Below are 22314 nucleotides of genomic sequence, written 5' to 3'. Positions count from 1 at the left end.
ACTCTCCAGAACAGTGCTACTTCCTACTTTGCCCTATACCTAGCCACACGCCTTGTGTGGCTGCCAAGCACGCGATACATGGCTGGGGAATAGCCTTTTAAAATATATTAAGCACACATTCATTTAAACGGTCATTCGTGGCTAGTGGCTGCTACTGCAGACAGCACAGCTCTGGCTTGATGTGAGCCAGGAGCCACTTTGTTATTAACTAGCTGCACGTGACCATGGAGGATACACGTGACCATGGAGGATATGAAGAGGATATGAAGGATGTAAGAGCTCAAGCGACTCACCCTGAGAGACCCCTACCTGAACCTGAAGCGGGAGCCCAGCCTGATGAAGTCAGATCTGGTTGACTTGCTGTTTCCTGGCACCCGCAACCGGAAGAAGGCGTGATGCTCGACTGCACACTTCCAGAGGTGCTTGCAGGTCCTGGCGCTGTCCAGGCGGAACACGAATGTGTGCTCCTGCTCGCGGCCCTGCGGGAGGAGGAGTAGGGTGCTCGACCGGACGTCTGCAGCCTTGTGGTGCGAGATCGTGCGTGGCAAGGACACAAAGTGGGAGCAGGGAGGGGCCTACCTGGTCATCGTCTTCCACCACCACCAGCGTCAGTTTGCTCTTTTTAAAATCCATTTTGGTAATTTTGGGCCTGGGCAGAGAGAAAGCATTGTAAAAGCATGGCCTGCGGTGAAGCCGTGCACACATCCAACAGCAGTTCCCCTTCTACGTTTTAAAGCCTTGACTGGCTGAGAAAAAGGAAGCATTCATTCACGGAAAGCATGACTGCTTAGAAGCTGCAGCGCCACCGCCACACACCCGCCACGACAACAGTACGGTGTGCTTCCAGAACGCAGTCCGGGGGTTGCAAATATCCATCAAGAATCATTCAGCACAGAAAATGCCACCACAAGATAGGAAAGGACAGTTTTAATATTAGACAAAACTAAATTACCAAAAGAATAAGCCTATTTTGTTAGCTCCTTCAAAGATTAATATGCCTGTCGGGGTCAGTCCAAGAGAATATTCACAGCCATCTCTTCCCTACAAACAAACGAAGTGACAATCGGTAGAGGGTTCTAACAGGGCGTCACAGAGCACAATGTAAAAACAATTTCCTCCCCGTGGGTCACTTAGCTGGCACACTGTTCGCACAGTTCTCAGCCACAGCGACACCACAGGACCTTACTGGGTGCAGCTCTTACCCTGACCACGTGCATGTCTACCCCGTACATTTCCAGCCACTTCGCTTTGTTCAGGTAGGAGAGTTCCGCCTGAGCAGGGCTCTTTCCCCTGGAAATAAGCAATGAACATGTGTGAACGGCAGCTCGTGATAGCCACAGAATCCTGACACGTGTGGCCATACCATGGGAGGGAAGTTACACAGCAGTTATGGCAAAGAAGGCTGCCAGTGGATGTTACCACCAAGAGATTTCCAAGAATATAGTAGTAACAAAAAAGGCAAAAACCACAGACCAGCACCTATAATAGGATTCCTTAAGGAAATGAGGCCATACTTTCTGTGTAGGGCCATGTATGTCAACATGTAAAGGGATAGGCAGCGGGGCATGTGCATGTGTGTAGCAGCAATAGTACTCACACAATCCTATGTAGTCTCCATGTTTGCAAGAATGCACTAAGGTCACCTTATTAAGAAAATGTCAAAGGAGCCTTCTATCAGGATCAGAAGCCAACGAGAAGTTGCCATGCTAAGTTCCAGGGTTCAAGAGTGACTTGGAACAGGTTGTGGCTTGAGATGATGGGACGGGATGGGAGGGAGGAAAGGTTACTCTCTGGGAAACCAGTGAGTGCCAGGCAGTGTGAGCAGTGATGGTGCGAATGTTGCCTGCTGGGAGAGTGGAGGGGAAAAGCAGAAGAATGAATGGCATGGTGGACTCGGGCATCTTAAGTACAATTCCTGAAACCCCACATGGCCTCGACATGTGCTTAATGAGGTCGAGTATCCCTTATTGGAAGCATTTTGGATTATGGAATCTCGGCATATGCATAACAAATTAACCTGGGGATGGAACTCAAGATGAAACACGTAATTCATTTCATTTGCTATATACCTTGCACACGCAGGCTGAAGGTCACTGTGTACACAATTGTACACATTTTACTTTACATGCATTTTACTTTCATGCATCATATGAGGTTAGGTGCGGGTTTTTTCCTCTATTTGCAAGATCGAGTTTTAGGGCAATTTAGATGTTATATTTTTCAAATTAGGGGTGCTGTATCTGGATTTCCAAAGGCTTCCTATAGAAGGTTAGGTCATGGAGTCACCAGAGACCTGGGTGTGGGTGGTGTTTCCTCACTACCCACACCTAGGATGCTACTAGGAGAGTGGTGGCCCACAACCCCAGAACCCCATTGCTGGCAGCCCAAGTAGATCAGATCCAGGCTCTGTCACTGAGAGAGAAACCGAGTATGGTTTGGTTCGTGCTGCTCGAGAGATGACTGGTGGGCTTTGGAAAAACAGGACTGAAACACAGACCAGAGAAGAGGAAGAGTGGGAGCCACAGGTTTACAGTCACCAACAGAGCAATTGTGCTGGCAGGCAAGAAAGACATAGAAAAGTGTGTGCACGACAACATAAACAAACCCATTAGGATGCTAGGCAGTCCCATCCAGGTACCTGCACTCTTTCCACCTCTGGAAGATATCAAATTCCATTGCCTCAGTCTGATTTGGAATGAACCGAAACTCAGACACCAGCTCTGGTGTGTGTTCTGGAAGCTCGCACTCCCCAAGCTCTGCTGCAGATTTCATAAAAGAGAGGAAAACAGGAGATACTGAACGCATTCTGTTATTGCTGCAGGCAGCTCCGAGGCATTCTGCATGACTGCAATGCACAGGTTCCCCCTTAGGAAGCTCCCTCTCCTTTTGGGAGGATTAACTTGCCTGGTAGCTGTGTGTGCACTGGGAACCCTCCAGGAACCATTCCAGGCCCTCTCCAGTGGACCATATACCATCATCTTAGTTATTACTGTCTCTCTCTCCCAGGAAGGCACTGATTATGTTACCCTGAGAAATGCACAGCCCCGAATCTGCAATAAAAGGCAACTGCAAGGAGGGAAGAGCTGCCCAGAAACAGCCCTTTCCCAAGGCACTCGAGGGCACACCAGACCCAGAGCTTTAGCATCTGCAGTGCCAGAGAGGACGGAACAAGAATTCGGCACAGGCAAAATCAGAGGGTTGGGAGGCAGGGCTAGAGGGCTGCAGGAGTGACCACAGTGGGTCAGGCGTGACCTGACAGTCAAGTGCAACCTGGGAAGGAGACCGCATGGCAGAAAGGAATAGTCCCATGAGCGATCCCAGCTAAGCACCCAGTCTGTACTGCAAGGGTCCTCATTCTTACCAAGCTCTTCACACATGTTCATGTTGCACCAGGCATGAGAAAATCCACATTCCTTACCCCGACCCCAACCCTCTGGCTCAGGAAGCAGACTCCAGAAAGTCTGCCTCCCCAAAGGTTGGTCTGCATAGCAAGGCACGGACCTGCCTTTGCAAGCCTGCTCTGCCCTGCTCGCAAGGCAGCACTCCAGTCCCCATTCTTGACTGACTCCAACAAAACCTGCTTTTTTTTTTTTTTGCAAGATGACAGGTGTGCAGGGCAACCTATTGGGATCATGACAAAGCCCATCACAGGATCACCCCAGTCCACGACAGCTTCTGGCTCCCAGGGTCTGCAGTGAAACCTGAGAACTGCATTTCTAACACCTTTCTGGCAGTGATGCCCACACAATTCGAGCGGGGCAATGCACTCAGAGGATATGTGTGACTCTGAGAAAATCCCACCAAGTGACTGGCAGCATCCATCTGAATATCTTCAGGGATGGCAAGCTCCATGGCCCTAGCTGCCCTCTTCACTCCCCACCGAGGCCATGCCAGGCTGGGCTCAGGCCACTAGTTTCCTCCCATGGCCTGTTACTTCAGGACAGTAACTTCCAGTTGGCCCACAGAAGTCCCTGTCTATCCGGAGGACACAGCAACGCACAAGGGACAGAGAGGGGGAGGGAGGTCTGTGTGGGACAATATCTGACATGGAGCAGGGACCTGGCCAATTGCTCTTCATCTGGATGTAGCTCCTTGTTGACATTAGCAACTAAATTGGACTGCTGCACCTTTGTACAAAGACCAAGGCTCAGGGCAGGAGGTGCAGTGCTTGGTACTTTGGAGATAGACACAAATGAAGATTCTGCTCTGGAAATACTTGTCCAGAGGTAGCAAGGGCTGGGCCCCAAGGCTGGAGGACGCCCCTGACCGGCTTGGTCTCAAGGAGCATTCTGAAGCTAAGGATCTGAAAGCCCAGAGGGGCTGTTTAGTCTTGGAAGATTCCCTAGAAACAAACCCCACCTTGCCCTGTAACCACAGGTTAAGGCCATTCAATAGGACCCAGAATCCAACAGCAAGCCTGGACAAGGCCAGAGTATTTGTGCCACTGAGGTTATGAAGAAGCAGAGGGCGAAGCCAGGCAATGGTGAGGTTTCCCAGACGTGTTCAGATTAGGAACAGGGGCAGGGTCTCTCCTCACTACCACTGTGCTTAAACCAAGCCTGGGTGAGGCCCGCCACCTTCCCAGAACCCTGCTGGGCAAACCTGACTCTTCATGAAGGAGGTGGACAGTCTAGCTCAGACACAGGGTCATGGGCTTGAGTCCTTGTTCTGGCACATGCCTTGTGGGTAGCTATGGCAGACTCACTTCAGCACCCTGGGACTCAGGTGCCCTTAACCCATGCATGGGAACTGTTACAAGGACAGAACAAGATCTCGGGCATGCAACAAATGACTGCCCATCCTTCCTCTTGGTCCTTCCCTTTTTTGGTTGGATGTATTTTCAAATCTACCACACATTTCATTCCCACAAGGGCAGAGTTTCCAAGCTGGGTCACTGTCCCCAAACTCAGGAGGTTCCATCAATTCAGAGACAATGGTGGCAGGACACAGCCTGGAGGCTTGGGATGAAAAACAACCCTTCATTTAATTCAAACCCATAGAGAAACTACCCGACCTTGAAGTGACAGCAGGCTTCCCATGGGATGGGGAAGCCTGTGCAGGATGCCTACCAGAGCTTTCCTGCATGTCTCAGTCTTTTAAGTCTTCATTTGTTTTTTTTTTTAAAGATTTATTTTTTATATTTTTTATTGGAAAGGCGCATATACAGAGAGGAGACACAGAGAGGAAGATCTTCGTCTGATGATTCACTCCCCAAGTGAGCGCAACGGTCGATGCTATGCCGATCCGAAGCCAGGAGCCTCTTCTGGGTCTCCCACGCGGGTGCAGGGTCCCAAAGCCTTAGGCCATGCTCAACTGCTTTCCCGGGCCACGGGCAGGGAGCTGGATGGGAAGCGGGGCCACTGGGATTAGAACTGGCGCCCATATGGGATCCCGGTGTGTGCAAGGCGAGGACCTTAACCACTACGCCATCGCGTCAGGCCCTTAAGTCTTCATTTGTAACTGACATAACAATTCCATCTTTAATTACAGTAATGTTACCATTTTGGCTCAAAATGCAGTACTTTCTCTAAGATGAACTTACAGATGCCTGAACTTTGTCTTATGAGACTGGATTCTGGACAAGGTACATGGTTCAGCCAGAGCTGGGCTTCCTGAGTGTGTGATGCCCTCATGGTAACTCAAGCTCCAATTGTTCAGGAAGATGCACTAGCTAACAATATGGTGCTAGTGTCTTGGGAAGTGACCTCTGCAGTGGATAAATGACATTAGGCCTGGACAGGTGCTTCTGGTCACTAGATGTCCACTGATGTCCACTACTGGGCCAGCAAGCCTGATGCTGTTTGCTACCTTGGCAAGACCTGGACCTGGCCGAAGTGTAAAAGCCACTGCCATACCCACTAAGCCATAGGTGGTCCAAGGTGCTTACCCTAAGGTAAGAAGTGGCTGAGAAACACAGATAGGAGGCACTCTGGCATAGGTGGCTATGGATGGCATTGCTGTTACATCTATTCTAGTGCCCTTAGACTACTCGGTTAAACTCCCTCAGAGGGTTTCTTCAGCCTCAATCCTCCTGTATTCAATGGGCATCTGCTATCTGATGAAGCCCCATTAAACACAGGAATTAACAGGTGACAAAAGAATGGATAATAGGCATTTCTTGAAATAATTAACAACCATGTTTATGCATATACACAAAAGACTAAAAAATAGCAAAAGCAATCATATGGGACATCTGTATCAGGATGTCCTCTGCTATAGGTATGTATGATATCTCAGATCGGGGTTACAGCTTGAGTCAGGGCCAACTCTAGGAATGTTTGTGGGAGGGCAGGACAGTGGTGATGCCCTCCTTCCTTGCAGCCACTTCAGTGTCAGGCTGCTACCCTGACAGTTAGGACCTGGAATAGTTTTTCAGATCAATATTTGAAATCTGGCAGACTATGACAATGGGAAGCCAAGTCTTACCGTGGAATACTAACTATGAACAAATACATCACAAGTCGCAACCCAACACAACCTGACAAACACGCTGGTAAAGGAGTCTTGGCCACGTTCACCTGACATGCAACTGAAACCCCAGACATGTAGTATGCTCTTCACACATGGTAAGACTTCATGAGTGTTTCTCCAGGGCGTGCCATGGTGGGAAGAGCTAAAGCTGACAACGAGACAGGCAAACCTCTGATCCCCCCATGTCAAAGCTCCCAGTTGGACCTCTGTCCCAGCCAGATTTTGATACCCAACAAGCTGCTGAACCCTGCCCTTGAACCTGCCACTTCCAGTCCAACCACTCACAGCTGCCTCCTACTGCCCTTGGATAACTCCACACCCCCACACTGTACCCCAAATGTGTTAGTATTGCTCCATGGCCTTTTTATACAGCCAGCACCGTCTGTCCAAGATGCACATCTGCCTTGGCCTGCCTCCTGCTTCCGAGCCTGCAGGGGCACTGCTGCTGACCCCACCGAGTTCCTTCATTTCAAAGGGTTGTGTAGGTGAACTTGTACCCTGTGGGGTTTCTCAGCTGTGGCTCCCTGGCCATACCTGTGTGGTGGGCTTTGGGTCCCAGAATCATCGCTCCCTCCTTGTTCTCTCAGGAGTGTCCCCCACCCTTTTCTCTGAGCCCTTCCTTGCACATTTTTTTGTTGTTCCCCGAAGGCCTGCACTGTTTGCCTGTCTTCCTCATGGAGCACAGCTGCTCTGGGACACAGTCCATGCCACGTTCATTTCTGTTTCCAGAGGAGCGCTGGGCCTGACACATGCTTGTGGAGCTGAAAAGCAAGGCCAGCACAATGCACTGTACCTTGCAGGCAGAGAGCAGCTAGTTCCACGGCTGTTTCGTAGGGGCATTTCAATCTTGAAAGAAAGAAAAGAAATTAATTCTAAAAAGAAGCTTAAGTACTCATAATCATACAAAATGTCATCGAAATTATTTTTCAAAAGGCAGTTCTATTTAGACAATGATTTTTGTTCTCAGTAGTTTATATTTTGGCTGTCATATTAAAGAACACAAACAAGATAACGCTACAAATTTCCCTAAGTTGGTTCTCGTCACATGGCAAAACAACCCAATTGTGGCAGGGCTTCTGTCAACCATGTGGGAAATTTTAATGAATTTGTTAAGAAGGGGAAGTTTGGAAACCAGAATGAAAAACAATTCCCTCTACCTTAATGTTTTTAAAGTCATTTAAAATTTATATTATCTTGACAGAGTACATGCATACCTCTCTCCAAGCCTCTCTAAATCTTTCTGGAAACAAGGCCACAGCATTAAAAATCAGCGTACAGGTGCTGTATCTGACAAGGCTACACTCAGCCATGTATAAGTAAGGAAGGACAGGGGTACATCTGTAGAGGAGTTCCACCATAAATCGAAGGGTCTCATTCACGCTTCACGTTTCAAAGTCACTTAGGGAAACAGTAATAACTTACATTGGTACAGCACTTCAAGTTTCCAAAGCCTTTTCACATTAATTATCCAATTTGCTCAATGCATGGAGTTTGTAGAACACCTCAGGGTGTGTGTGGCTGGGGTCCCTCATCTCCCACTGTCCAGATGGGAAACTGAGTGTGAGCTACTCTAGGTGCTGGACTAGTTCACCCTTCCATGGTGATGGACACTAAACCAGGCTGAAGCACACACAAACTACAAAGCACTGTACAAATGCAAGGTGTGTCATTACTGTTTTTCCAAGCTAAAGGCCACTTCCACAGTTACAAGGCCCATACATGGGAAGCATAGTACGGAGAGAGAGATCAGAACACACACACACACACACACACACACACACACACACACACACACACACACACACACATATCAACAAAAGACCTGTATTGCATGGCTGAATAAGGCAAATGTATACACTGTACAATCTACTTGTTCTATGGTGTATTGAAAGCTTGCAAATTTTTGAGGTTTCATTTCAGATTTCCTTCAGGTCATAAAATGCACTCTTGTCAATAATATCAGGTTAATGCTTGTTAGATTCAAGATAAGATTTAGTTTTTTTTGTATAATAGAAAACAGTCAACACATATGCTGAAAAAAAGACACAACGGTTAAAGCTACGACTGCTAAAATATCTCATCTTTAAAGTAAATTCATACTGCAGGTGAGATCAACCACTTCAGTGCCAATATTGCTCAATAATTGTGGTGTGTAGCCAGTCGCTCAGGATTTAAAAATCAATGTTAAGAAGGGAAGAGGAAAATGAGATGTCTAAGGCCTTTTCTGTCTGTATCAGAACATAACCTTTCTACTTGAATGCAGATGGGGATGAATGAGACTTTTTGACTATCCCAACACTTGTAAGTGTATACATACCAGTAACGTATCTTGCTTGCAAATATGACAAATGAATGGGGCGGGGATGTGATCAGGGAGAGAGCTATTCCCAAATACACATCACTTAAGATATTAAATGCTCTTGGAAATGCTTCAAGCCATTGAGTAATCATTTTAAAAACAGGATGATAATGACAGTGATACAAGTATTAGACTCACTTTACAATGCCTGGTGTACTTTTTTTTTTTAATTTCAAAAAGGGAACAAGAGTTAAAACAATGAATTATTTTCAGATACACTATGTTCTATCCTGGAGTAAGAGTTAGAACAAAAACATACTTACTTTCCAGAAAGAATGTCATGCCTGAGTTGTAAAACAAACAGGTACCTGACAAACATATACAAAAGTCAACAGAGGGTAACCCTTTCCCAGCCGCTTTCAACCCAGACTTCCCGTGGCAGAGCCCACCCACACACAGCCTGGATTTGTGCATTGTAAACAGGGAGTCCAAGTCAAATGAGAATTTGGGTGGAAGCATCTCCTCCTGGGGCTCCCGGAGGGCACCCCAGAACCTGGCTAGGCAGGCGAGTGCATGTAGGGTTCGCAAGATACTTGCAGGATGGAGCATGGAATACTATACGGTGGGAGTAGCCCCACCATCCCCTCGGTGCTGGAGTAGAGAGCCACACAGGCATGCCATGCACCCAATCAGGCAGGCGTCTCCACCCACCAGAACATCCCAGAGGAGCTGTGGCAGACTGTAGTCGATTACTGCTCTGGGCTTTTTGTATGGGTGCAATTTTACTGCAGATTCTCAAACAATCAAGCACTCACATGATGATCGCACGCACACCCAGAACAAGAAAAGTCCCAAATTTTCAACCAGTTACAGAGTTGATAAAAATTAGGGATGAGGGCAGCAGATAACACAGGTGGGGTTTATTTAAGTTAAAAAAACCAAACACATAGCTTGTGTGTGTGTGTGTTTAACTAGGATGTAGGCATCAGAACCACTTACAGTACTTGATAAAAACTAAAGCTGCCCACACTCTATTCCATACACAGGGAGTCAGACTCCTACAAACAAGAGTGACCCCCAGAAATGCGACTTGTCCAAAGGCTTCCCAGATGTTTCTGTTCACACCTCCTCACTTAAAGACCACTGGTTTTGATGGCAGCTGGCAGCAGCATATGTCCTCAAGAACACTGAAGAGGAACACTAGAATGATTTAATTTGTTTGGATTTTGGAAACAATGCAGGCAGGTACTCTATGGATATCCAATCCACAGCACAATGTGGGTGACCCAGAAATCAAAGGTGGGGAGGACTGCAGGTTCTTCTGGAATGCTCCAGATTGTGACTACTTCCCAGCCATTGAACTTGGCTATGAAACTCAGGATATTACTTCATGTACTCACGTTAAGGGGGACTGGGGCATGATATGGCTGCACATTCTAATGTCTGCAGGAAAACCCAATTATAGTAGCCCAGAGTGGTTCCTTGCATAGGACTGTGGTGCCTGCCTTGGGTCTCTGATGTGCCATCTGAGCAGTGATCTCCAAGTTAGTGAGCACTCCAGCCCATCACACAAACAGCAAGGAAGAGCCTCCAGTGTAATCAAAATCAGAGAGTGCTGGGAGAGAATCTCACTGACGGTAGCAAAGTTGGAGGGGAATCCCGCACATAAAACCTGAAATTCTCTTTACTTCTACACCGAAAGCAGGCACAGCATAAAAACACTCAGTTGGAGCCGAAAGATAACACACAGGGACTCTCAAAACTCTGCTTTAATTTACAGCAATTTTGTTTTAAAGAGAGGGTTCTTTCTACTTTAACAATCAAGGGAATATTTTGCAGTTCCTTTAAAAAGGTAATTTCAGACTGAGAAATCTCTCCTAACAGCTACCTTCCCTTTCTGTGGCTGAAACAAAATGCTATAAAATAATCAACCAACTTACCCCAGTTCCAGGAAGACAGAAGTATAACAAGAAAAGAAGCCTAATTTCTATTCCCTAAGAAAAAACTCAAATTAGGCAAAGTAGTGGATTTTCAGCAGAACACAAAAGCACAGACAGCAGGCCTTCGGAGGGAGACAAGCTCACAATTTGGAAGACCCAGAGATTATACACCTGGCTTGGATCTGGCCCTGCATCATGTCCTACCTTGTAAACTCTTCACGAAGGTTGTTTGGTTCTGAAGAATAGTACTTAACTCGGAAGTGCAAAGCGTAAGCAGGTCCAACTGCACACATCAAGACAGGAAGGTTGAAGATGATTTTCACCCAGGTTTGAAGAGCAGAGAATGGACAAAAGGAAAAGGCATTAAGCCTATGACACATTCACCACAACACTGGGAGGGCACCACATGGGCAAACCAAACTAGAGCATGCTTTTCAATCCTAGTGTGGAAAACTGAAAGAAACTTTGTGCCCCCTCTGTCTGGAAGAAAACCTTAATGATCTTGTTGTACTCATTTATTTTTGCTTGCTTTACCTCTGATTCCAAAACTCTCATTTGGTATCTGCTTTGTAATACAGCAGACTAATCACAAGTGATGTGTAGTCAGCAACGTGTCATCAGAGTGTATGTTGTCACTGAAGATGCCTTTCAGTATACTCACACCTCCCACAATGGCAGACTAGCTCAGGGACTCTACAATGGTACATTGCATAAACCCACATGGACAGCAGGCTGAGCTCTCTAGGTTTCCATAAGTGCCCTCAATCATGAGAAACCACCTAATGGTGCATTTCTCAGAACACGGCCATATCATTAAGTGAGTGATCCATGACTGTACTTTTAAGAGACTATAAATTTTTTTCAAATGCTTTGAATATAAACAACATTGAAGAATCATGATCGCCACACAAATGAAAAAGCTGGACCAGATTTCCAAAGATCCCTCTTGCCTTTCCTTGGGGAGTCTACTCTGAAACTCAGTGGAATACAGAGACTCCTAAATAGTGTGTTAATCAGATCTCATGGCAGGGAGGGATGTGTGTGTGTTTGATTTCAAATGATAGCATAGTCAGGCTTTATTTCCCAAAAATAATTCTTTAAATTCTAAACTCTTAACTTTTGACCAGCTCACAGGAACAAAAACTCAGCCACCAAAAATTGGATTATTTTTAAGATGTTTTCAAGTTTTAACAAAGACACTAAAACCTCAACAAACAAGCAATAGACTTCACTCACAGATTAAAGAAACAAATGAGGAGAGTAAATTCTCACTTACTTTTCATCTGCTTTTTTATGGGTTTGGAATGATCCAGCCAGTGCTGTAAGATAAAGAAAACACTGCTTTAGGAACAATTACCAGGAAACTGTACAGGCCAAGTAGCTTCCATCCTCTGCAAAGTTTAGCTAACTCTATGGGGGGAAACATCAGGGACTGGGCCAGGGCATGAGCTTTTGAGGTGTAAATCCATAAACTACTTGGCACCACTTAAAAATTCCCAAGTGCGTTTTCTTCCCTGGGGAAGAGGGTCCAGAGTTTCCACTTAAAAAAAAGAAAATGCCTGAAAGAACTTTACATCTATCAATACACTCATTTCTAAAGTCTCCTCTAGTTGGCTGAGCCTCCAATTGTTTCCGCCTTCTCCAGGAGTTCCAAGTCCCTCCTCACCCTAGCACTCAGTACAAGCTGCAGGTGGCCAAGAATCTCAGCACAGGCAGCCCACCTCTAAAGGTATGAACCTGCACATGGCTGGGGGTTCTCTTTCTTCTACTACCAGGAAAACGACCCGTGCTGCAGACATGAAGACACACAGGGATTTGCCAAAGATAATTTGGCTTTGATCAACACAGTTGTTTTGCCTACCGCCCCCCTTTTTTTTTGTCGTCAGAAGAATCACTTTTAGTCATATCCAACTCAAACGGGGATGAGAAACATAGAACCCATGGGCTGACTGAGGCCTGTGACATCATCTGGTCTGGCTGAGCCAAGGCAACTGCAGGTGGGCCGCAAAATGCAGTAAATCCTTAGCAGGTTAATTTTTAAGTTGATCACTTTGCATGGCTCATGGAAGATTAAGGGGCATGGTGCAGATGCTCCTGATTTAGGACAGAACTGCATCCTGGTAAGTCCCATAGCAAACTAAAACCATTCTAAGCTCAAAATGTACTTAACTCAACTGATCTACTGTCCATCACAGCTTAGCAACACAGGGCACTGCTGTCTCTCAACTTCTCCCTGTGATCACAGGTCTGATGGGGGTCAGATCATGGACTTCCAGCTCAGACAAACATTAGCACTGGGATGGTGTCTCCCACCCTTAGTTGAGAACTCATAGGCCAATGGGGACCTTGTGTTTGAGCACTGTTTCTCGTGCCAGGCAAACCGTGGTGTCCAACAAGGCCTCATTAGCTTCTTGAGAAATAAATGCTAAGTACAATAGCTTTGTTTCTAAAGAAGGCAAGGAGGGACTTTCCCCTTCACTTTCCACTGACTTGGTGCATGTGAGAACTCATGGCTGGGAAAGCATCTGGGACGACACAGCCAGAGTGGGTTTCTCATTAGTTTTTCAAAGCCAGAGGCTGTTCTGCTGAGTGCCACAAGACCTCCAGAAGCAATCTCAATTCTGCCTGTTTTAGTATTGGGAAGGGAGGGACAAAATTAGCAGTGTGTACTCTACACCTAAGCCAAGAGCCCATTAGGACTGTGTGGGAGGAGAGGGATAAGGAAATACAAAGGCAAATAGCAGATGAATTACAATAAGCCGTGGGCATGCAATGGGCGAACATGGGCTTTTGTCATCTCTACTCCCAGCCAGGCAACCAGGGAATAAAAGCAGCCATCACTGCAGGCAGGATGCGTATCTTGAAGGTGCAGGGCAGCATGCTTCATCTCATTGTTAATAGCTCTGAATTGGAGATGACCTAAATGTCCATCAACAAAATCCGTATTAAAAAAATGGCTCAACCATATAATGAAATACTCTTTAAAACAGTGTAGGCCTATCTTTCTTTTTGTGGCCAGAGATCCACAGCTCATTGTCAGATTGGGGGAAAAAAACAGGAAGGATCTCATTTATCTCAAACTGTTATTTTCTATCAGACACATCCAGACGATTTGGAGAGGTTATTTGGCAATGTGGGGGCTATGAATGCTGCTTTGTTTTGCTTTTCTGCCTGATTTTTTTTTTAAAGATTCATTTCAAAGGCAGTGCTACAGAAAGAGAGAGATCAGTCTTTTATTCATTGGTTCATTCCCCAAATGACCACAATAGCCAGTTCTGGGTCAGGCTGATGGAAGGACCTACAAACTCCACTTGGGTGTCCCATGTGGGTGTGTAGGGAGCTGGATTGGAAGCAGAGCAGTTGGGACAGGAGCCAGCACCCACAGGAGATGCCTACACTGCAGAGGGCAGCTATTACTCCCATTATTTACTCACTGTTGGCCTGTCTGGTAGTTTTTGGATTATGAGGTTTTCATAAGCACCACATCAATGGCTAAGATGAAATATACTCCTCTCTCAATTCCACATGAACTCACCACCAAGAGAACTCTGCTGAAAATGGCTTGGCCCCCTTCTTTCTTTTACAAGATTTATTTATGGGGCTGGCACTATAGCACAGCAGGTAAAGCACCTGCCTGAGATGCTGACATCCCATCTGAGCATGGATTCAAGTCCCAGCTGCTACACTTCCTATCTAGTTCCCTACTAATGAACCTGGGAAAGCAAAAGAAGACGGTCTAAGGATTTGGGCCTCTGTATCTATGTGAGTTCCTGCCTCTGGTCTATAACTCTAGTTATTGCGGCCATCTGGAGAGCAAACTGCCAGATGAAAAAACTGTCTCTCTCTCTCTCTCTCCCTGTAGCTCCACCTTTCAAATACATATTTTAAAAAATAACAATAAAGGCAAAATAATCTCATAATTTTTTTTCTTTTTGGAAAGAGTTAGATAGAGACCTAGAGGGAGAGACAGAGATTTCCCACTGCTGGTCCACTTCATAGATGGCCACAAAGGCCTGGTTTGAGCCAAGCAGAAGTCAGGAGTCACGAGCTTTCTCCAGGTCTTCATGTGAGTGGGTGTAGTGGCCCAAGCACTTGGGCTATCCTCTGCTGCTCTTCCCAGGCCGTTAGCAGGAAGCTGGATTAGACGTGGAATAGCCCAGATAAGAAACTGCGCCCAAATGGGGAACTGGAACCAAAGGGAGCAGTCCAACTTCCTATACCACAATGCTGGCTCATCCCTTCTTTCCTTTCTCTCACCTCCTTATCACTTTATTATTTTCAACTGATCAAGTTTAAGCCCACCCTTTGACTCCCTCCATCATCTTCCTCCAGCTTCATCAAACTCTAAACTGTATCCAAGTTTCACTGGTGTGGTTTCCTTGGCCATGGTTTTCAAACATGACTGTGACTTAGTAAAATCATTCGAGTAAGTTTTAAAGTCAACACTCATCTTCCAATCAAGACTCAGTAAACAGAATCTCAATCTCAAGAGCATCATTGTTTCATAACACCCCCAGCATGCCTGTTGCATTCAGTTCTGGAATTCTCTGCATCTTTTCTTAGTTGGGGACCCAGAGACATTGCCAGCAACTTTTTAAAATGGCTGCTTGAACCCTGTCAAATCTCATGGAGTTCTAGGACTTACGGGCCAGCCCAGGAGGTGACACAGCTGGACGCGTCCAGGCAGACTGTGTGGGCAGCTGCCCACTTTACTCAGCAACTGCTGTTACAACTGGAGAGGTAGTAACATGGTTCTTCCCAGGGCCATTTGGATATTCATACCATCTGTAGGCCATATACAATGATCAGCTTCAAAACCAGCCCACTATAGATTTCTTGAGTTTTGAGTCCTGCCTGTGATAGCCTTGGCAGGGCCAGACCAAGTGATCCTGCGAGCCTTGGATGGCCCCAGGGCTAGGCATGACCTGCTCCTGTTTCCCTTCTCCGCCACAGGCAGGCTCCACTCTTTTACAAAGAGCCATGTCTAGAGCAGCACAGAAGGCCTGGCACTATCATTTTCTAAACTCCTGGGACCCCTGGGGGTATCCAGGTTTGGTTTTGTTTGCTTGCCTATGAGGTGGTTAAGAACTCAGTCACTGCTCCAGTGCACTTCCACCAGACCCCCTTGTGTCTCCAATATGGGGCACTGGAAACCCCATGCGATGCTCAGTGAGTTGGACTCTACACACAGCTTTGTGGGCCATCTTCAGCAGCAGCAGCAGCACCTGCCTGGGATGTCCACTTGTATCCTGGTGAAATATAGCCACACTGCATGCTGGAAAGAGCCAGAGTGAATGGCTGCAGACCTCTCAACTGACTATTAAGCCGGTCAGTGGAGACAGACAGATGCATTTCTGAGTTCAAATGGCAAGGCATTTAACTCAAACAGCCTAATGGGTGTCAGCAAGGTGCTCTCTGCTCTGAATTCCTCATCCATATCCATCTGGCAAGGGCCCTTCCATAAATCCAGCTGGAAGAGATGATCTTGGCAGAGCCATCTGCTGGAACAGTACATCAATTCTGAAGCAATGACACGCATATGGCTGGCGGAATTCAATGGCCTGAAACTGATGGGGAAGCACAGGAGCCACGCTGCCCAGGAGGAGTGTGCGCTGCCCTAGAGGCCTCAGAGCTCTGCTGGGACCTCCCAGAGCCCCCCAGCGCTGGGCCTGAGCGAGAGAGTTCATCACAGGAGATTCTTCTGGCTTGCTGAACAATATCTAGCTGGTATTGAAATTAAGGAAATCTGAAGAGCTCACCCTATCAGATGGTGAACAGAGAAGGAAGGAAATGAATATTCTTGGAGTTCATGCAACCAACTCAGGCCTCAGCAGAAAGGAAGGTGGTGTTGGGAGGCCAAAGGAGGTTAGGTCTGGGAAGTTGATTCAGGACTCGAGCTGGTGTTGGTGTCTAGTGTATGAGGCTTCCAGGCTACAAACCAGCTCGAAGTACTTACTCTGTTCACAGGGGGACTCCCTCCTTCCCATTCTGGAAAAAGCCCATGAACACCGGGTCTCTTGAGGTTCCATTGGGGATTAACCTGCTGAGGCAGGGGGTCTCTTCACCAGCTTTCTAGAGAGCCCAGGATTTGCACACATGCCCTGCTTCTTGCTGCTGGCACCCAGAGCCAGGCTCCTGGGAGGCCTGCAGCTCTCCTTGGGCCCATTTTATACTTCTGTATTCCACTCTAGGAGGAGACAGGAGATCAGAGATCAGGGCCCAGCTCTGGCACAAGCCAGGCGCCCTGTGCTCCAACCTCAGCTTCCTCACCTTTGAGCCTGAGCTGTCCCTTGGTGCACCTACCGAGTGTGCTAACTGTAGTCATCACAGTCACCATGAGCATATACATGCTGCCTCTTCCCTTCCGGGGATCCTGCATGGTCACTCCCTTCCCCTGATATGGGAGGAGCTGAGGGTTAGTATTACCTGCTTAGGGAAGGAAGGACGGGGCGGGGCAACTGAGGGACTCTTCATGCAACCACCCAGGGAGCCACAGTGCCCCATCAGCATCTACCGAGCCCACAGCTACGTGTCCTCCCTACCACACAACCCTGGGTCTTGGAATGCCAGACCACGTGGCATGCCAGAGGGAACACAGAGGATACGTCCCAGGATGAGGGCCCGCACCATCTTCTCTAGACTCCTTACTGTAATGGGTATCACCACAAATAAGCTTCCTTTTCATATTAGGAAGAGGCTTAAGAAAAAGACCCTTGAGGGCCATATCTGCGTGCCCAGGAGCTAGAGGGGAGGTCCTGCTGAGGGGTGGGGAGCCTTACTGCCACCACTCCCCATTCTACCTTGCTACCATCTAGCCCTGGCCCCAGCCACATCCACCCCTCTTCTTTGACAGCACATTCATTTCAGCCTCACAGAGGAGTCAGAAGAACCCTTTCTTTTCTTTTTTTTTTTAAATACTTTATTATTTTTTTTACTGGAAAGGTGGACATATAGAGAGGTGGAGAGACAGAAAGATCTTCCGTCCAATGGTTCACTTCCCAGACGGCCACAATGACTGGAGCTGCGCTGATCTGAAGCCAGGAACCAGGAGCTCTTCCGGGTCTCCCACATGGGAGCTTTGGGCTGTCCTCAACTGCTTTCCCAGGCCACAAGCAGGGAGCTGAATGGGAAGTGGGGCCTCCGGTATTAGAATCGGTGACCATACAGGATCCCAGCGCATTCAAGGAGAGGACTTTAACCACTATGCTATCATGCCAGGCCCAGACCCTTTCTTTTCAAAGACAACACACTGTGTTCCAAGCAACTGCTCAGTGGTCGTCTCCAGCTGCATGGGGCACGAAGGGGCAGAGTCCCACTCACTCCCACAACTGCAGGAACTGGGACACTGAGTAAGCTCCAGGTCAAAGCTGGCCAAATAGCACTGATGGGAAGTTCTCTCTCTACTTGTGCATGTGTGTGTTTGTGCACATGCACATGTGTGTACATACATGTACCAGGTAAGCAAATGGTCCAGAACAGTCTGGCAGAAAGCACTGAGCTTCAGGAGACCAAGTGCTTAAATCCAGTTCTGTTCCACTTTAACCAAAGGTTCCTCGTGTCTTCAAACCTTAGCTTCACCTATAAAACAGTCTGCCTTATGGCTGCCTTCATAGACACTGGAGATGAATGTTCAACAGGCCATACATGAAGCCTGTAGTTCAATGCCACACTCAGGGAGAGGGCTCTGTAAACAGCAGCTCTCCGGCCCAGGAAGCGGGAAGGCCAGAAGGATGCAGGCCAGCGCCTCTGGCGTGCAGAAGAAAGCTTTGATTTGTAAAAGCAGTCTCCTGGCTCTGCTTTGAGCTGTGCCAAAGTGGGATCTGCTGAGTGGGTCCCCGGATGGCCTTCGTGCTTTGACACGGAAAAGGAAAGCAGGAGGTCCCAGCTCTGACTGCTAAAAATAGGTGATGCCAACAAGCTTTGACAGTTGCTTCAGGGCTGGGCAGGGGCGTTATGGAAACCAGGTCTGGCTTTTTTCAGCGAGCTGGGGATATAAGCTGGGTATGCAGTCAGCCCTGCCAAAGTGTCCTGCTACTGCCAGCCCTCTCATTGGCACACCAAGGACTGGGAGGGTGGGGTGGGGTAGATGGGCGGGGGTGTCAATATTGGCAGGAGGGTCTAGTGCTGTGGCTTCCCAGAGAAGACTATCAGGTCGAGGCCCACCTTCTCTGCTTCTCCAGCTTCTTATGAATGCACCTAGAGGGCAGTAGAGTATGGCCCAAGGACTTAGCCCAGCCTGGAGCTCCTGGCTTTCTCCTGGTCCACACCTAACTACTCCAGCCATTTGGAATAGTGAATCAGCTGATGGACATTTCTCTCTCTTTTCTCTGTCACTCCACCTTTCAGATCAATAGAAAAATAAATCTTTCTTAAAATAATCTTGCAAGAGCCTCAATTATGGGAGCAATAAGTCAATGGCCAAGGGAAACATTCCCTTCTGGGTTTCCATCTGTTCCCTATCTCCCTCCAGAAACACCTCCCACAACATCCTGTCTCCTCCCAGGCCCCAAGAGAATCAATAACAGCCCAGCAACCAGTTGTTTGATTCTGCAAGTGGGTCTTGCAGGTTCCAGCTAACCTGGCCTTCTCAAGAAGCATATCCCGGACCCTTCCACCTGTCCAGCCAGGAACAAGAGGTTTGGGTTTGCTGCCTGAAGGTTCCTGTGCAGGAAGCTTAGAGTCAGTGTGGATGAGTTGAGAGAGAATGAAACTTCAAGAGGCAGAGCCTTGTTGAAGGCAAAAAGGTCATAGCAACTCCAGCCTCATGAAAGGGTTACCGCCTGGTCAGCGGGCGTGGGTTCTTCCCGGGGCAGAGTGGTATGCAGCAGGATTGCCCCCGGGACTTAGTGCCTTCTGCAGGCAGCCATTTTCATTGTGCATACCCACCAGGCTATGTGCAGCCAGACGGCCCTCACCAGAGGCCAGCCAAATGGAGCCTCTGCAACTGGGGAATGATTCTGCCTCTACTCCACAAGGTATTTTGTTACAGCAGCACCAATCAGGCCATAACAGAGCCCATCCCCACAGTCCAGATGATGAAGCCGCTTCCCTCCACTGACTCATTTAGCTCCTCCTGGATTTCCCCATGAGACACATGACACCACTGCCTAGCTACAGCTGACGAAACAGACAGAGAGCCATGCATGCTGGGATGAGCATACAGGCCTACAACTGTATGACCTGAGCTAAGCCTGAGTCTGCAAGTGGCCCAACAAGGCCTGATAGGTTTGGTTTCATCTCCAGAGATGGGTAGACTTGACAAAGGCCTCTCTAAAACATTTCTGGGGCTAAAGAAGACAGTTCTGGGTTTTGTGCTTCACTTTCCAGGGTCACTAGGGAGAGAAAAAGTATGAAGTCTTAGGATGCAGTAAGAAATTCTGCTTGCTTGTCTATGTACAAAGATAAGGAGCCTGAGGCCACACATGCTGACTGCCACAGAAGGCAATGAGATGTGGAGGTGTCAGTGCATGGAAAACGCTTTCAGAGTTCAGGACACACCTTGTCGGGGGGCCGGGGGCATCAGAATGACCTGAAGGACAGCCGCAAAAGTTGCACAAGTCCAGGCAACAGAGAGAAGCACAGGCATCACCAAAATGCAGTTGTAAGGAACCCGGCTCAGAAACCAAAGACTAGATGACAAGCCAGGTTGGGGTTGCGAGGGGACCTGAGATCCACTGCCACCACTGTCCACCCCTTGTGTCATCCAAGTCAAAGGTAGAGGCCGACCCACACCTGTTTCTGTAGAGAGGAAAAGCAGTTCCCGTACAGGCAGCAGGCTGCTGGCAAGCCTTAGGACCCTGCAGTGTCTGAGCACCTGCAGGCGTCTGGCCTGGGAAGGGCGCCTGGGCCCTGCTGTGAACATCCCTCCTACCACACGGTGAGGGCATTGGTGGATGCAAAGCCTGCCAGGCGAGTCAGTGGAGGGCAGGAGCACAGCCTTTCACCACGGAGGCACATGCTCGGCTTTCTGGGAATCTGAGGAGCTAAAGCTGATCCCCTGAGGAGGAGGACAAGCCGGCAAGGCAGTAGGTGCTTGGCTCTCAGCGCAGCAATGATGGATGCCATCTTCGGTCCAACTACAGAAGACTCTGCAGCAGACATGTCTCCTGCTTCCGCTGCAGCCTCACGCTGGAACTACAAGGGCCCTGGACCGTGCATGAGTCAAGGGGAGCCCTGGGGCAGGAAACCCAAAGGCTGCATGTTGAGATGCAGGTAAGCTGGGGGCAGGGACTACAGTGGGAGGGACCATTAAGGGCCAAGACCAGAGGGAAAGGGCAGGAAAGATGTGGCCACAGGAAGTTACCATGAACTGGGGAAGGCCAGGGTTGGACACTGTGAGTGGAGATGTGAGCCTGCTGGCCATCTGTTTGGACTTTGCTTTATGAAGCTGAAATGAGAGCAAACAGCATCCAGGGGGCTTAAGAGGAGTCAGTGACCTGAGTCCTGTACTGCCTAGCAGAAAGAGGGAATGGGGAGACACAGAGGACATAGGCTAGGTAAGGGGCAGGATACCAGGAAGCTCAACCTCAAAGGACAAACACCGGCACGGAAGAGGCAGCAATGGAAACATCGGTGTGCCCTTCCTGGGACCACCATGAGGCGCAGGAGTGGGTGTGCAGCTGAGAAACTGGTGTGCCCTCCCAGGGACCACTGTGGAGTGTGGGAGGACAGGAGTGGGTCTGGTGCTGAGAAATGGGAGAAGGTCCTGGGACTCTCAATTCAAGGAGCACAGTGTGGGTGAGGAAAAGGGAACTTGCCTTGGGCAGACACACTTCTCAAAGCTTAGAGGAAGTTGCTGGTGTAGAGGTCGCATATGTGCGTGACTTCTGGCGGCAGGGTCCACCTTAGCACCCTTTCCACCCAGATCTCACTCACTCTGCTGCCCAAAGATCCAGCCCCTCGCTCATTCTTCAGCATCCACTTCCCAGGCACCTATTTTGAACACCATCACCTTCCGATGAACCTGGGTGTTCCCCGGGCAAAGGGAGAGGCTAAAGCAGCCTGGGACATTTCAGGTCTCCTTGTGGGCAACCCACCTCGAACACATGGGCTCGCACAGCACTACCCTTCCTTTGCTCTACACTCTCCACTGCTGTCCCAGCTGTCACGAGTGCACGTCTGTGTCCCGGGTTTATCCACAAGGCTTAAAACATCCAGTGCACTGCAGGCACTCAGTCAATTTTTAAATGGTTAAATGCATGATCTTTAAAACCCCAAGCTAGATTTTCTTGAACAGGAGGCTATTAAGTAATTTCCACTAAAAAAAAAAAAGTGGTTTTGAGCTTTGTGGAGTTCTCATTCTGCCATCTCCGCTGCAGTTTCATCTCGAGCAAAACAAGTCAAGTCTTCATCGACCTAACACACCACCTCCTGGAGCCTGCAAGATGGTTCTCATGAAATGCCAAGACCCGCTCTAACCATCCCCTGCCCTGCACCCCACAGAGCCTGGCTGGAATTCAATGGCATTCACAGCACCCACTCGTTAACCAGCCAGAATCTGCAAGAAGGTGGTGGCGCAGCCTCTTCTGCTGGTTAAAAATAAAAGCAGCACCATTAAAAGAATTTCCATAATGATATTTCTTCTTTCTCCCTCCTCTAGAAACG

At 48.2% G+C, this 22314-nt stretch overlaps 1 protein-coding gene across 5 annotated transcripts in view; it reads right to left on the bottom strand.

The window, feature by feature from the left end:
* EPB41L4B (erythrocyte membrane protein band 4.1 like 4B) overlaps positions 1-22314 on the bottom strand; it is a 128985-nt gene that overhangs the window by 72102 nt on the left and 34569 nt on the right. For all 5 annotated transcript variants that reach the window (XM_040963530.1, XM_040963529.1, XM_040963531.1 and 2 more), the window contains exons 3-11: positions 11987-12029; positions 10915-10993; positions 9094-9138; positions 7265-7317; positions 2639-2759; positions 1203-1290; positions 953-1041; positions 580-649; positions 310-479 (exon numbers count right to left, since the gene is read on the bottom strand). In XM_040963530.1, coding sequence (XP_040819464.1) covers positions 310-479; positions 580-649; positions 953-1041; positions 1203-1290; positions 2639-2759; positions 7265-7317; positions 9094-9138; positions 10915-10993; positions 11987-12029 — 758 coding nt within the window. The remainder of the gene's footprint in view (positions 1-309; positions 480-579; positions 650-952; positions 1042-1202; positions 1291-2638; positions 2760-7264; positions 7318-9093; positions 9139-10914; positions 10994-11986; positions 12030-22314) is intronic.

Source organism: Ochotona curzoniae, unplaced genomic scaffold, assembly GCF_017591425.1.
Source record: "Ochotona curzoniae isolate NIBS_2020 unplaced genomic scaffold, NIBS_Ocur_1.0 scaffold_3208, whole genome shotgun sequence".
Lineage (NCBI taxonomy): Eukaryota > Metazoa > Chordata > Mammalia > Lagomorpha > Ochotonidae > Ochotona > Ochotona curzoniae.
Note: the sequence above shows the minus strand (reverse complement) of the source record. Positions and strands in the feature narration are given on the sequence as shown.